At 47.5% G+C, this 17,169-nt stretch overlaps 1 protein-coding gene and 1 pseudogene across 2 annotated transcripts in view; one reads left to right on the plus strand and one right to left on the minus strand.

Moving 5' to 3' along the window:
- The window catches only part of trappc13 (trafficking protein particle complex subunit 13), a 28,200-nt gene extending 22,515 nt beyond the window's left edge, over positions 1-5,685 (minus strand). Inside the window, exons 1-2 of the mRNA XM_080766397.1 lie at positions 5,573-5,685; positions 1,871-1,939 (exon numbers count right to left, since the gene is read on the minus strand). Of these exons, the coding sequence (XP_080622523.1) occupies positions 1,871-1,939; positions 5,573-5,618 (115 nt within the window). The 5' untranslated portion in view covers positions 5,619-5,685. The remainder of the gene's footprint in view (positions 1-1,870; positions 1,940-5,572) is intronic.
- A 5,077-nt stretch (positions 5,686-10,762) lies between these two features.
- LOC308317079 (sodium/potassium-transporting ATPase subunit alpha-3-like) lies at positions 10,763-13,832 on the plus strand (annotated as a pseudogene). The gene has a single exon. The product of its transcript is annotated as a sodium/potassium-transporting ATPase subunit alpha-3-like (transcript).
- The last annotated feature ends 3,337 nt before the right edge of the window (positions 13,833-17,169 follow it).

Here is a 17,169-nt window from a genome sequence, read left to right on the forward strand (position 1 = left end):
CCTCTTTGGTGGGGGACATAACGACTACAAAGACAGGTAAGAAAGCCTTTCAGTATGGAATACTCCTTTAAGCATTGTTTTATACTTTAGCTACTGAAAGAAAAGCAGATCTACAAGCTCATAGCGCGGCACTCGGTGCCGCGCTATGACTGCTATTATAGGACTGCTGTTTTTGAAAAATCTGGAAAATGTGGCGCAAATCTTTGAATATATATTCTTTCAGATCGAATGTTTTTAACTCAAATATTTGCTTCTGTGGGGGGGGGGGGGGGGGGGGTGTGTTCCTGGAACAACATATTTTCAGATGGGGGTCAGTGAGTGGCCAATTACATATAATGTTTTATGGTCCTTGACATGAAATATTGAGCACCACTGATACAGGAGGAAAAAAAAGGTATTTCAGAAAACTGTCAGGATTTAGAAGATTTTCTTTTTTAATTTCGACGTCAGGCCTAAATGGGTAAACCAACGGCCTACTTCTTCGTGCAACGGTGCACAAAAGCAGCCCAAAAAATAGGCGAGGAGTCGTGAACGGTGCCGATACACGGGCTCCCCTTTCCATTTCCTGACAAGTCACAGTTTTATACACTTCTACACTCATGCTTTGAACCCATTCTGACCTGAGATCAGATTCTAAAAATGTTCTTCTACATCCTGACAGTTTTCTGAAAAAGCTATGTTTCTATTATGTCAGTCGTTCTTCGACTTTTCAAAAATAGCAGACCTACAAGCTCGTAGCGCGCCACTCGGTGGCGCGCTATGAGCTTGTAGATCTGCTGTTTTTCAATAGCTAAAGCATAACATGATGCCATCACGAAAAGGGGTTCCCGCCCGGAATGGGTTAATTTATCTTTTACATTTTTGGTCATTCATGTCCTCACTGTGTTGCATTACTGGTATTTTTTTTTTTTATGTTTTATGCCTTGCTTTTATTTTCTTTATTTCTTTCTCCATTTCTCTGTAAAGCACTTTGAGCTGCATTTCATGTCATGAAAGGTGCTATATAAAATAAAGTTCTATTACTTGCGCAAGCAGAGCGCGCAAGTAATAATTTCGCCCGGTCCGTATGCACCGTCCCAGCCAACCCGCCACTTTTGATGCGTATGCAAATAAAACAGCAAATTTGTGCCTGGTTTGCTGGGACCAGATTACATACATGACCATATTTCTTACGTCATCATTGAGAGCTATAGTCATACATATAATATATATAAATAATCTGTAAAATAAAATAGCAAATTGTGCCTGGTTTGCTGGGACCAGAGTACATGGTGTGTATGTGTATGACTAGCTCTCAATGATGACATAAGAAATATGGTCATGTATGTAATCTGGTCCCAGCAAACCAGGCACAAATTTGCTGTTTTATTTGCATGCGCATCAAAAGTGTATCCTTCACAGAGATACTGAGATTCCACAGTTTACAGCGGTCGAAAGTACTTGCGCGCTCTGCTTGCGCACTAGTTGGTCATTTATGGCCTACTAGTGTGCAACAAGCAAGTATGCACTCGGCAGAGTGCAGTTCTAGTTATTATTATTATTATTAACAACTGTACTTTTCCTCCCCGATATCACGGGGAATTCTCACATTCTAATACAGACTGACAATTTCGCCAAAAAAAAAAACTAGACTAAAATTTGGGACTATAGTGGACATGAAGAGATGCAGATACGTCATTTTACTCTTGGTTGCGTGCTGAAAACAGCCGATCTACAAGCTCTCACGACGCGCTGCGACGTGTTGTGAGCTTTGTTGTTGTAGATCTGCTATCTTCAGCAAGTGTAAAAGCAGTCGTTGCGCCAGCACCGCCAAAATACATTTTAGTCGACTAAATCAACAGCAGGCTGGCCTAATCATGTCCATTCTTACCTGGCAGGTCTCGGTCTTCACATGTAACTGGCATGTTGGTGAACAGAGTGGGTTTGGTCAACCGCATCACTGGAAAGCACGCACACGCACGCACACACACACACACACAAACACGCGCACGCACACGCACACGCACACACACACACACACACACGCACACACACACAAACACGCGCACACACGCACGCACACGCGCACACACACACACAAACACAAACACGCGCACACACGCACACACACACACACACACACACACACACACACACACACAGAGAGAGATATTATTAAACCATTTTGACCCGATTCTAAAAATGTCTTCTTACATCCTGACAGTTTTCTGAAAAAGCTATGTTTCTATATGTCAGTCGTTCTTCCATTTTTCAAAAACAGCAGACCTACAAGCTCGTAGCGCGCCACTCGGTGGCGCGCTACGAGCTTGTAGATCTGCTATTTTTCAATAGCTAAAAGCATAACATGATGCCAACACCAAAAGAGGTTCCCACCCAAAATGGGTTAAGATATATATATATAATATTAACCAATATTAATGTAACGAAAACCGACATTTAGATCCAAAAAACAGACTTCGAATCGAAATAATCAAGATCACATCCAATTGCTGCGGATGACAGTGTGAAGGCAAACCGCAGCACATTAAAACAATGCAAGAATCCCAATTTCTCCGCCCATTCGCATCGAGTCTACCGAAGTATTGGGTGGAAATGTGACCTACCTCTGAGAGTGTACTTGATTGATTGATTGATTTAAATATTTATTAACGGTTTGCAGGATCACAGTACATTTTCAAGCACAACTCAATACAAAGACTGTCAAAACTGAGTGGACGACCCAATAAAGCAGGGGTTTTCAACTGATTATGAACCAGGGCACCACCACCCGAATCAACCTCTGGACCACCAACCTGACTAAGAATCAACCTGGGGACCGCCAACCTGACTAAGAGTCAACCTGGGGACCGCCAACCTGACTAAGAGTCAACCTGGGGACCGCCAACCTGACTAAGAGTCAACCTGGGGACCGCCAACCTGACTAAGAGTCAACTTGGGGACCACTGTTGAGTTGGGTGAGGGGATAAAAAAATTAATATCAAATTTGTTAATTTGAGGTGAATTAAATCAAGCCCTTAACAGTCAGTATAATTGAACTGGCATAATGCTAGTCGTCCGGAGCTATTCCTTTCCCATGGTCGCCCTTACTCTGTTCTCTTGACCTTCCATATTAAACTCATAGATGGCAGACACGTGCGATTGCATGATTATATGATTATATCCTAAGTCTATTAGGATATAATCATATAATCATGCAATCGCACGTCAACCAGTCAATCCGGTTCACTTTCCCTTGAAATTCAAACTCCTTTTCTGTGGAAGTTCCCCTGCAGTAACTGACATTGAGACATGTCGTCACGCATCACCAGGTCACTTAACCCATTCTGACCTGAGATCAGATTCATACGAGGTTTCCACTAGGACACACACTGGGTCTGATCAACCCCATTCTGACCTGAGATCAGATTCTAAAAATGTCAGTCGTTCCCTCTATTTTTCAAAAATAGCAGACCTACAAGCTCGTAGCGCGCCACTCGGTGGCGCGCTATGAGCTTGTAGATCTGCTATTTTTCAATAGCTAAAGCATAGCATAGTGCTAACACTAAAATGGGTTCCCGTTCAGAATGGGTTAATGAACTAGTTCATTTCCCAACTATAGCGGTCGATAAAAGCCCATACTAAATGCATGGCCCGGGACCACGTGCAATACCTTCACGGACCACCAGTGGTCCACGGACGGACCACCAGTTGAAAAACCTCTGCAATAGAATAAAAGCATTACACTCGTTTATGCACGGCGTGAATTCCGTTTGTGTCCCGAGCGAGCAGGCGCCTGGCCGTGTCCTCCGAGCTCTGTCCGAGGGGACGTCAGGCGCCTGGCTGTGTCCTCCGAGCTCTGTCCGAGGGGACGTCAGGCGCCTGGCCGTGTCCTCCGAGCTCTGTCCGAGGGGACGTCTGATGCGAGGTGACTCCGTGGTACAAGCAGTAGGCTATGGTATGATACAAGAGTAACTTGTACGTTTAATTTTTGTAGAAGAGGCAGACTAATCTTGTTCACGCCGTTTGCTTTGATGGAATAATTGATTGAACAATGCACGCCGTAATATGATTTGGATGGGAGTGTTCTAAAATAAAGTGTTTGTGTTGAAACATTGTTGTACTATAACTGGTCTATAAAAAAGGTATATTTTCCCTTCCTCTTTATCCTTTTTAGTGTAATAAGACGTATTAGTTTACTGTAATTAGATTAATACACGATAATCAACGCTAAACGCTTTTATTTACCCAAATCAAATCATACAGTACAATATACGTATTCAATCCAAGCAAACGGCAGGCATTTAACAATAGGTTTGCCTTGTTCAGTTCATCAAAACATTTAGAGACGTACAAATATACACTTCAACACCAAATGGTTCCATTTGTACACTTTCAGAGTTGAATTAACATTGATTTTACAATAAAAAAGTGGGGGTCCCAGCGATAGAAATGCCATTAAATGGGGGTCCGTAGACTAATGCATAATCTGAATTAATCTGAATCCCCCCCCCCTTTCCCCCCCCCCCTCACAGTTTATGTTTATTTTCCCTTTTTTTTTTGGATGAATTCCTGTTCTGTTCTTTGGCTTTATAGAAATGTTTTGATGAATTGAACAAGGTGGACCGACCCTCTTGTAAACATGTAGTGTAATGCTTTATTGGGTCGTCCACTCACAGTTGACAGTCTTTGTATTATTATTGAGTCATGATTGAAATGTACTGTAATTCTGCAAACCGTTAATACATACTAACTTCAATCAATCAAAACAGCAATGTCAAACTGGCGGTCCATAAAACTAAAACGGGTTCAGAGTGACTGCTATAGAGCGGTAAAAGTCTTCTTATGAGGGTCCCTGGAATATCTCTTCAACAGCCCCCCAAGTGGGGCTAATTAGTGGCAGTGTGGGGGTCCGCGAGGCTAATTAGTGTCAATGAAAACATGAAAGATGTTTGTGAACCACTGAGCTATAGTTTATCATGACCAGAATGTTGACCATCGATTGATTGAAATATTTAGTTTGCAGAATTACAGTAACATTTCAAGCACAAACTCAATACAAAGACTGTTGACTGTGAGTGCAGGACAACCCAATACAGCGTCACACTTGTTCACAAGAGGGTCCACCATGTTCAATTCATCAAAACATTTAGAGACGTGTAACTAGAGACACTTCTATATAGCCAAAGAACAGAACGGGAATTCATCATAAAAGGAGGTAAAAAGGGAAAAGAAACGTATGCAGTGAGGGGGGGAAGGGGAGCCGTCCGTCCGTGGGTTCCCTTTGAGAGCGGTTTTGAAGGAGTCAAGGGATTCGCATGTCTTAATGACTGTTGGTAGGGCGTTACCCATTTTGGTAGCATAGGAGCGAAAATAATGTAGTCCCTTTTGTTTGTGCCGAATCTGGGTTTGCACATGGTTTGTTGCACTCCCTCTGGTGTTGTGGGTGTGGAGCAGGCAGGCAGCAGACGTTATGTTTTACACTAATAATTATACTCTGCTGTCATCAACTTCTCTCTCATCTCTCTCATCTCTCTCTCTCTCAATTTAAATAAACGTCAAACGTAAAGTCAACGTAAATAAAACACCAACATACCTTTCAGCGCCAGCAGGTGTTCTTGTTTGGTCTGGTTTACGTCCATTGTTGACAGTTTTAAAGCTCATTGAGCTGCCGAACTCTAATGTTGTTGTTGGTGGTGGTTAGCCTGTAGCTAATGCTAGCTTGACCCGGATGTAAACAAAGTAAACAGCTTCTTCTTCTTCTTCCGAGGTTAATGCTGGTTGGTTGGTTGGTTGTTTGGTTGCCTGCTGCACCCTAAAGCAGTGGTTCCAAAACCTTTTCATGTCAAGGACCCCCAAATTGACACTAATTAATTATCCCGCGGACCCCCCATTTGAAAATATATGCCAGGGACCCCCGTGAGAGAAGAGGTTTTACGGCTTCAACGGTGACTTTCACTCATTTTAATTTCACCACCAGTTTGACATGCACTATAGTCTACGGACCCACATTTGATGGCATTTCTATCCCCAATTTATATTGTAAAATCAATGTCAATGTAACTCTGAAAGTGTACACATGTAGGCTACATTTGTAGGCTACACTCTCTGATCGAGTTACAGACCCATAACATTTGGTTCCAATTATAGGCCTATAGTTGTTTGGAACTTCCAAACCATATAATTTAGCTGGGGACCCCCTGGAACTCCATCAAGGACCCCTAGGGGTCCCCGGACCCCACTTTGGGAACCACTGGAGTAGACAATAAGGGCAGCCGACAGGCTTCTTTTGTTTAAAGTGGGAAATTTGGTATGTCTTTTTTTTATTGGCCTAAAATATTGTCTATATTCAAACATTCGTGAATCCACTTGCTGACCGGCTGTCACTATTGGGCAATTTTTTTATAGTGGTTTTTTGTGACCCTATACTATAGTATTGTGTAAAAAGAGGCTCTACGCACACCAAAGTCCTTGTGGCGGTGCCGACGCACGGGAGAAAACTATACAGGAGGAGATCTTGAATGAACAAGAAGGTGGCCGCACACACCAATAGCCAGAGTACCAAAAATTTATTCGGACAGCAGGTTAGACAACATTGTCTAACCTGCTGTCCGAATACATTTTTGGTACTCTGGCTATTGGTGTGTGCGGCCACCTTCTTGTTCATTCAAGATCTCCTCCTATACTATAGTATACCATTAACATCCTATGGCAGGCAAAAATGTCAAAAAATAATGTCAAACTTTCCTTCTGCTTTAATAGCATGTGACATTGATTCTGAATCCATTCCCAGCATTAGTTTTGTATAAAATACACTCCTTAAAAACGGCCGCATATATGACAAAATGTGATGAGGTCAGCATGCATGGACTCCATATTATAGACATCTATTGAGTTATGCATAAAATGGCTTATAGTTATTACCGGTACAGCTGTTTTGTAAGTCCCTACAAGACTTACAAAAGCAGGCATGGCCGATTTTATGGCCAGGGACTCTGTGTCAGTTTTACTGAAAACAAAATGGTTGGCACATGGGTTCAGCACCCCCCCCCCCCTGTTAGTAATGACACTTTAGTTAGTTAGTTAGTTAGTTAGTTAGTTAGTTAGTTAGTTAGTTAGTTAGTTAGTTAGTTAGTTAGTTAGTTATAGTTAGTTCGTTTTTACACTTGCTGAAAATAGACAATCTACAATTGCTCACAACATGTCGCGTTGCAGAGCTTGCTATTTTCAGCATGCAACCCCAGAAGCAAATATTTGATTTGAGTTAAAAAACGTTCGCTCTGAAAGAACATATATATATATTCATTCATATGTAGATCTGCTATTTTTCAATAGCTAAAGTATACCATAATACTTAAAACACCAAAAGGGGTTCCCATGCACCCAGAATGGGTTTTAAAGTTCTCTCACTTCTATAGATGTGATAATTGTGATTCATGTGAAAAGCTATACATGAGATATGGATATCATGTGGTTAGGTTTTTGTTTTATTGTCATGCGTGTTGTCTCCCTTATCACATTTATTGTACTACTGTCACTGCTAATATGCTTCGTATTAAATTAGAGTGTGCTCTATTATGTTTGATGACTCATTAGTTTATCATAAACACATCCTGCGGTCTTTTTGTGGTGTTGTGGTGCCCTCTAGTGGCAGCTTTCCTCTTCCTTTGTCGTTCAGCTCATCCCATATTCAGACCAGTGAGTGGTACTGTACTGTACTGTACTCCTCCCTGGCCTGTGTGTGTGTGTGTGTGTGTGTGTGTGTGTGTGTGTGTGTGTGTGTGTGTGTGTGTGCGTGCGTGTGTGTGCGTGTGTGTGTGTGTGTGTGTGTGTGTGTGTGTGTGTGTGTGTGTGTGTGTGCGTGCGTGCACGTGCATTAGTGCATGCTGTAAATAGGACCACTACCTGTAGTAAGTCTCATGTTCGGGGGGGGGGGGGTAGGACCAAGTCTCATGGGATTTGGGATTTGTTTATAAACATTTTGGTATTTGTTTATAAACATTTGTGATTTGTTTATAAACATTTGTGATTTGTTTATAAACATTTTGGGATTTGTTTATAAACATTTGGGATTTGTTTACAAACATTTGGGATTTGTTTATAAACATTTGGGATTTGTAAGTCTCATGGGGGGGGTAGGACCACTTCCAGTTGACCTGTAGTAAGTCTCATGGTCGGGGGGTAGGACCAAGTCTCATGGGATTTGGGATTTGTTTATAAACATTTTGGTATTTGTTTATAAACATTTGTGATTTGTTTATAAACATTTGTGATTTGTTTATAAACATTTTGGGATTTGTTTATAAACATTTTGGGATTTGTTTATAAACATTTGGGATTTGTTTACAAACATTTGGGATTTGTTTATAAACATTTGGGATCTGTAAGTCTCATGGGGGGGGGGGGGGTAGGACCACTCAGGGCCGGTTCTAGGCATAGGCGAACTAGGCGGTCGCCTAGGGCCTCAACCACTGAGGGGGCCTCGTCACAGGGAGAAGATTTTTTTTTTTCATGTATCCCTTACATGGGCTACTGGCCACATGTGGCCCCCACCGAGCTTCTTAATTTTGATCTCAAAGTGCACCAGATTGAAGCATTTTCATGGCAAATTTACAAGCAGGAGGGGGGGGGGCTCTGTATAATATGTTGCCTAGGGCCTCAAAAGGCCTAGAACCGGCACTGCCAGTGTAACCTACTCCATCTAGTTGAGACACACATCTAGTATTGTACAGGTTGTACTTCAGTAACCAGCTGATTGTCTGTCCAGGACTTTGTTGTCAGACTCTTTGGCCGATCCAGACTCGGTGGCGGGTACATCAAGACTGTGTGGCTTGGATTGACCGACAGAGAGACAGAAGGAGTGTGGAAGTGGGTGGATGGAACACCACTGACCACACCAACGTAAGACTTTACCTTCATTATTCTGCTGAGGCCCATTCTAAATACTGACCTAAGTTTTCTGAAAAACAAATATGCATATAGCAGCATCACATTATTTAATACTGTACATACTGTAGGCCTACAGAACCCCAAAAGGGGTTCCCGCCCAGAATGGGTTAAAGAAAAACATGTTAACTACATTTATTTTCAGCAAACTATACATTTCACATTATTTCCACTTCATATTTATTTCTAAATGGAATCAAAGGCTATAATAACAGTTTAACAGTTTAATCTGTATGCGTTGTCTATTTCATTGTCCAGTTAATTTGTACGTAAATATATAATCATTATATATATTTGATCTGAATGTTTAGGGTTTTAATCATGACTTCAAATGATATTACATTATATTATAATGTAATATAATTTGAAGTGAATGATTAAAAATAAAAACCTAAACATTCAGATCAAATCCTTGTTGTGAAGGTATTGTAATGTATTAATGTGTCTACTTCTACAGGTACTGGGGGCGTGGTCAGCCTGATGACGTTGGAGGATCAGACTGTGTTACCTCTTATGGAGAATGGTTCGACATTCCATGTGGGTGGACACGCAATTGGATTTGTGAAATAGTTTTCTAGAGTTATGCATTAACTAGTAATAGTTATGTGTATGTGCAGCACCTGATTAACCCTTTGTGGTGCCTGGAGCTACCACCCGTTAGGGGGGGGGGGGGGGGGGGGTCTTTTTTTTCTGAGTACACCAAATAGACAATGAGCTTGTAGATCTGCTATTTTGGGAAATATTCCCCCCATGCTGGGGTTCAAGAGGATAATTCATATTTCCATTATTCATAATGTAATGTAACATGTAATCAATGAATAACAGCCATCTGTTTCATTTCAACACCACAGACCGATAGATCAATAAAGTGTTTGTGAGGAAACTGGGTTTGGTCCAAATCAAGTTTGTGCCCAGTCCCGCCCCCCGTTCATGACGACGCAGGGCCCAGGAAATGATTCCCCGTGCATTTTTCCTCAGAGACATTTCAAAAGGGGTTCTAGAGCCGCTCGAAAATTATAGAAGTCTTTCAGTAACGCGAGCGATTCCATAGATACCAGTAAGACGCGCAAACGCGGGAAGCGATCGCAGCTCATACATATTTGGTTTTTTTTAAGATTTATTTTTAAGTTATTATTTTTTTAAGTTAAGTTATTTTTAAGTTAAGTTTTTAACTTAGCCATAACCATATAAGGAGTCGCCAAAGCAGCTATACGTCCAAATATGGAGTGTGTTGCATAAATCACAAACAAATCACTCAGCTCCATATATGGGCACAAAGGGGGACACACGGACACACACAGACACACAGACATGATCTGCTAGGTTCCCCGTTCTGGTTCTGACACACTGAGGCCCGTTCTGGTTCTGACACACTGAGGCCCGTTCTGGTTCTGACACACTGAGGCCCGTTCAGGACACGCTCGCACGAATCGGCGTCGTCCGGCAACGGTTTGCGTTTGTGTTTGACGTCAGACCAAGAGCTCCGTTTGGCCACATAAAGCAGGGCGCTACGCTCAGCGTTCCTCCAGACCTCAAAGCTTCACCCCTTCGGAGACGCGCTTACTTAAGAGACGCTGAGAGACTTTCATACGCATAAAGGAAGACAGACGGACGGACGGACGGAAGACAACAACACGTCTCTCACCCCAAACTGTCAGTGTTTCAGAGAACGTCCCATCTGGGTTTTTGTGGGGGGGAGGATTGTGATCTGAGCTTTCTTTCCAGCTTCGAGAGACAAAATCAAAACTCTTTTTCTCTCCGTGCTATAGAAGAAAGGAAATTCCAAAGGGACTCTCTTCTTCATCCCTGAGGAGAAGACTTTGCTTCCACGGCAGACAACATGGGAGACAGTTACCGCGTCACCATCTCGGAGGAGGCCAACGCCGACCGCTCCATCACCAAGAAGAGGAAGGGCGTCAAGAAGGACATGGAGGAGCTGAAGAAGGAGGTCCCCATCACGGAGCACAGGATGTCCGTGGAGGAGGTGTGCGGCAGGTTGGAGACGGATGCCGCCCGGGGCCTGACGGTCGCCAAGGCGGCAGAGTTCCTGGCCCGCGACGGGCCCAACGCCCTGACGCCGCCGCCCACCACGCCCGAGTGGATCAAGTTCCTGCGCCAGTTGTTCGGCGGCTTCGCCCTGCTGCTCTGGACCGGCGCCGCCCTCTGCTTCGCCGCGTACGCCGTCCAGGCGCTCAGCGAGGACGAGCCCATGCCCGACAACCTCTACCTGGGCGTGGTGCTCTCGGCGGTCGTCTTCATCACGGGCTGCTTCTCCTACTTCCAGGAGGCCAAGAGCTCCAAGATCATGGAGTCCTTCCGGAACATGGTGCCGCAGCAGGCGCTGGTGATCCGCGACGGCGGCAAGATGCAGATCAACGCCGAGCAGGTGGTGCTCGGCGACCTGGTGGAGGTGAAGGGCGGCGACCGGATCCCCGCCGACATCCGCGTGGTGTCGGCGCACGGCTGCAAGGTGGACAACTCGTCGCTGACGGGCGAGTCGGAGCCCCAGGGCCGCGCGCCCGACTGCACGCACGACAACCCGCTGGAGACGCGCAACGTGGCCTTCTTCTCCACCAACTGCGTGGAGGGCTCGGCGCGCGGCCTGGTGGTGGCCACGGGCGACCGCACCGTCATGGGCCGCATCGCCACGCTCACCTCGGGCCTGGAGACGGGCCAGACGCCCATCGCCCGCGAGATCGCCCACTTCATCCACATCATCACGGCCGTGGCCGTGTTCCTGGGCGTCACCTTCTTCGCCGTGGCCAAGGCGCTGGGCTACAGCTGGCTGGAGGCGGTCATCTTCCTCATCGGCATCATCGTGGCCAACGTGCCCGAGGGCCTGCTGGCCACGGTCACCGTGTGCCTGACGCTGACCGCCAAGCGCATGGCCAAGAAGAACTGCCTGGTGAAGAACCTGGAGGCGGTGGAGACGCTGGGCTCCACCTCCACCATCTGCTCCGACAAGACGGGCACGCTGACCCAGAACAAGATGACCGTGGCGCACGTGTGGTTCGACGGCCGCGTCCACGACGCCGACACCACGGAGGACCAGTCGGGCGCCGCCTTCGACAAGAGCTCGCCCACGTGGCTCTCGCTGGCGCGCGTGGCCGCCCTGTGCAACCGCGCCGAGTTCAAGGCGGGCCAGGACGCGCTGCCCGTCCAGAAGAGGGACGTGGCCGGCGACGCCTCCGAGACGGCGCTGCTGAAGTGCGTGGAGGCGCTGTGCGGCTCGGTGCGCGCCATGCGGGAGCGCAACGCGCTGCTGGCCGAGATCCCCTTCAACTCCACCAACAAGTACCAGCTGTCGGTGCACGAGACGGAGGACCCCGCCGACGGGCGCCACCTGCTGGTGATGAAGGGCGCGCCGGAGCGCATCCTGGAGCGCTGCGGCAGCGTCCTGCTGCGCGGCGAGGAGCGGCCCATGGACGGCGCCACCAAGGAGGCCTTCCAGCGGGCGTACCTGGAGCTGGGCGGCCTCGGCGAGAGGGTGCTGGGCTTCTGCCACCTGCTGCTGCCCGAGGACCGCTACCCGCGCGGCTTCGCCTTCGACGCCGACGACGTCAACTTCCCCACGGAGGGCCTGGTCTTCGTGGGCCTGGTGTCCATGATCGACCCGCCGCGCGCCGCCGTCCCGGACGCCGTGGCCAAGTGCCGCTCGGCCGGCATCAAGGTGATCATGGTGACGGGCGACCACCCCATCACGGCCAAGGCCATCGCCCGGGGCGTGGGCATCATCTCGCCCAAGAGCGAGACGGTGGAGGACGTGGCGGCGCGCCTGGGCGTGCCCGTGGACCAGGTGGACCCGGCGCTGGCCGTGGCCTGCGTGGTGACCGGCGCCGAGCTCAAGGACATGTCGGAGGAGCGTCTGGACCGGGTGCTGCGCGAGCACAGCGAGATCGTGTTCGCTCGCACGTCGCCGCAGCAGAAGCTCCTCATCGTGGAGGGCTGCCAGCGGCAGGGCGCCATCGTGGCGGTGACGGGCGACGGCGTGAACGACGCGCCCGCCCTGAAGAGGGCCGACATCGGCGTGGCCATGGGCATCTCGGGCTCCGACGTCTCCAAGCAGGCGGCCGACATGATCCTGCTCGACGACAACTTCGCCAGCATCGTGACGGGCGTGGAGGAGGGCCGGCTGATCTTCGACAACCTGAAGAAGAGCATCGCCTACACGCTGACCAGCAACATCCCCGAGATCACGCCCTTCCTGCTGTTCATCCTGCTGAGCGTGCCGCTGCCGCTGGGCACCATCACCATCCTCTGCATCGACCTGGGCACCGACATGGTGCCCGCCCATCTCGCTGGCGTACGAGCGGGCCGAGAGCGACATCATGAAGCAGCCGCCGCGCAACCCCAAGACCGACAAGCTGGTGAACGAGAGGCTGATCAGCATGGCCTACGGGCAGATCGGGATGATCCAGGCGCTGGCGGGCTTCTTCTCGTACTGCGTGATCCACGCCGAGAACGGCTTCCTGCCGGCGCTGCTGCCGGGCCTGCGCGTCCTGTGGGACGACCGCGGCGTCAACGACCTGCAGGACAGCTACGGGCAGCAGTGGACGTACGAGCAGCGCAAGGTCCTGGAGTTCACCACGCACAACGGCCTTCTTCGTGAGCATCGTGGTGGTGCAGTGGGCCGACCTGATCATCTGCAAGACGCGCCGCAACTCTGTCTTCCAGCAGGGGCATGCGGAACCGCGTGCTGCTCTTCGGGCTGCTCTGCGAGACGGCGCTGGCCGCCTTCCTGTCGTACACGCCGGGCATGGGCGTGGCCCCTCCGGATGTACCCGCTCAAGTACACCTGGTGGTTCTGCGCGCTGCCCTACAGCCTGCTCATCTTCGCCTACGACGAGCTGCGCAAGCTGCTCATACGCCACAACCCCGGAGGCTGGGTGGAGAAGGAGACCTACTACTGATCCACACACCCCCCCCCGGAGGCTATGGGTGGAGAAGGAGACCTACTACTGATCCACACACCCCTCGGAGACTGGGTGGAGAAGGAGACCTACTACTGATCCACATCCCCCCCCGGAGGCTATGGGTGGAGAAGGAGACCTACTACTGATCCACACACCCCTCCGGAGACTGGGTGGAGAAGGAGACCTACTACTGATCCACATCCCCCCCCGGAGGCTATGGGTGGAGAAGGAGACCTACTACTGATCCACACACCCCCCCCCCCCACCCCCGGAGGCTGGGTGGAGAAGGAGACCTACTACTGATTCACACCCCCCCCCCCCCCCTGGAGGCTATGGGTGGAGAAGGAGACCTACTACTGATCCACATCCCCCCCCCCCGGAGGCAATGGGTGGAGAAGGAGACCTACTACTGATCCACACACCCCCCATCCCTGGAGGCTATGGGTGGAGAAGGAGACCTACTACTGATCCACACCCCCCCATCCCTGGAGGCTATGGGTGGAGAAGGAGACCTACTACTGATCCACAACCCCCTTGGGCAAGAACCACTGAACCCCACATTGCCTCCAGTGGGTTGGTCGGTGTGAGCTTGCGGTGTGTCGGTGTGTGTGTGGAATGTGGGAAGTGAGGACGCTGGCGTTGACTGTTCGCCGCTTCACCTCCCAATGTACGAATGAATGAACCGTTGTAAAGATTCACCTCCCAATGTACGAATGAATGAACCGTTGTAAAGATTCACCTCCCAATGTACGAATGAATGAACCGTTGTAAAGATTCACCTCCCCAATGTACGAATGAATGAACACCAACCACACTCAAGACACAATATCCAAGATCAAGAACTCCAACACATACGAACCACGGTGTCTGGACGATGTTTCTTCTTAGCGTGTTCTCGAATGTATGGTTTTTTTAGGCTTTAAACATCATGGTATACTTTATCCCATTCTGACCATAAAAAAACAACTAATAATTCCGCATGCATGGGCACGTACACGACGATCGGGGATTTAGGCTGTTTCTATACCATGGGAGTTAGGTGGCGTCTGTTTCTACCATGGGAGTTAGGTGGCGTCTGTTTCTACCATGGGAGTTAGGTGGCGTCTGTTTTCTACCATGGGAGTTAGGTGGCGTCTGTTTCTACCATGGGAGTTAGGTGGGTCTGTTTCTACCATGGGAGTTAGGTGGCGTCTGTTTCTACCATGGGAGTTAGGTGGCGTCTGTTTCTACCATGGGAGTTAGGTGGGGTGCAGCCCATTGGGAAATAAAGGTAAAAAAATAATATTTGTAAAGCTGGATTAATGCTTATTAATAAAATGAATGTGTTTCTCATGGTTGGCCAAGACGGTAATAATTGATTTCCACAAGATATCTCGTGGATGGCTTGGAATGGGTTTAAGGAGAGGTTTGTCTGAATGGTGCATTTATATAGAGCCTTTATACAAGACATTGACTCCCATAATGAAATGGGACTGAGCGGAACGCCATTGACTCCCATAATAAAATGGGACTGAGCGGAACGCCATTGACTCCCATAATGAAATGGGACTGAGCGGAACGCCATTGACTCCCATAATAAAATGGTTTGGGACTGAGCGGAACGCCATTGACTCCCATAATAAAATGGGACTGAGCGGAACGCCATTGACTCCCATAATGAAATGGGACTGAGCGGAACGCCATTGACTCCCATAATAAAATGGTTTGGGATTGAGCGGAACGCCATTGACTCCCATAATAAAATGGTTTGGGACTGAGCGGAACGCCATTGACTCCCATAATAAAATGGTTTGGGACTGAGCGGAACGCCATTGACTCCCATAATAAAATGGTTTGGGACTGAGCGGAACGCCATTGACTCCCATAATAAAATGGTTTGGGACTGAGCGGAACGCCATTGACTCCCATAAATAAAATGGTTTGGGACTGAGCGGAACGCCATTGACTCCCATAATAAAATGGTTTGGGACTGAGCGGAACGCCATTGACTCCCATAATAAAATGCAATTCAAATATTGAAAGAGGAATAATAAAACGACAAAAACGACAAAAGCGTGGAGCAGTGATTTCATTGGCCTACTGGCAATTGTGCACAAGCCACGCAGAAAGTGAAAGAAAGTCTTAGAGACGCAGAGAGAGATTTTTATTTCATTTTTTTTTAATATATATATATATTCAGAAAAATGCATAGATCTTTCTTATCTTTTTTTGAGGGGCCCTATATACATCTTTTGATCCCACACATCTCAATATGAAATTTCAAAAAGTATTTATATAAAGACAGGAGACGGGGTTAAGCAATGCTAACCAATGCTAATCAAGACAGGAGACGGGGTTAAGCAATGCTAACCAATGCTAATCAAGACAGGAGGCGGGGGTTAAGCAATGCTAACCAATGCTAATCAGAAAACCACACACACATGTATGGACGGACGGAGTGCAAAACTGCAGTTGGAGACAATAACCAGTAAGACCTGATATGAATTCTGTACTGGCCATGTATGGAGCCTTGTATACAGGGTTTGATGAGGTCAAATGAACATTATGGAATGCCAGAAAAGGGTCAGCTCCATATATGGAGATCTAAGGGTGGGCAGCGGGGGAATGCAGTGTTTTGAGTGTACAGGGTTTGATGAGGGGCCAGGCATTCATTTTCAGCCATGCAAGGTTCACCAGACTGTGATCTCTCTCTCTCTCTCTCTCTCTCTCTCTCTTCTCTCTCTCTCTCTCTCTCTCTCTCTCTCTCTCTCCTCTCTCTCTCCTCTCTCTCACCTCTCTCTCTCTCTCCTCTCTCTCTCTCTCTCTCACTCTCTCTCTCTCTCTCTCTCTCTCCCTCTCCCTCTCTCTCTCTCTCTCTCCTCTCTCTCTCTCTCTCTCTCCTCTCTCTCTCTCTCTCTCTCTCTCTCCTCTCTCTCTCTCTCTCTCAATGCATGTAACACATTCACATCAAGAGAAGAGATATTAATGGCAGTGTGACAATATATTACATTTCTGAACACTGACATAATATTAAAATACAGTAATATTATCCTGTTGAAACAAAGTTACAGCTAACAGAATAAGTTACAGCAGACCGGCTTATTTGGTCTTATTTCATTTTGACTGTATATATAGCCTATTATTCTCCTTCGTTTGATACGATTAAATAAACATTATACAATTCAAACAGCAATTCAAGGTATTTCTCTTAGCTGTTATTTATTTACAATTTACAATTTAGGCATTTAGCAGATGCTCTTAATCCAGAGCGATTTACAATAAGCAAGAACAGAAAGCATGGCAATACAAAATTAAAAAGTATATAGTTATCATGAAACATGTGTAAGCTAAGAAC

The sequence above is a fragment of the Protomyctophum bolini genome (genome assembly GCF_963924005.1).
Source record: "Protomyctophum bolini genome assembly, chromosome: 6".
Classification (NCBI taxonomy): domain Eukaryota; kingdom Metazoa; phylum Chordata; class Actinopteri; order Myctophiformes; family Myctophidae; genus Protomyctophum; species Protomyctophum bolini.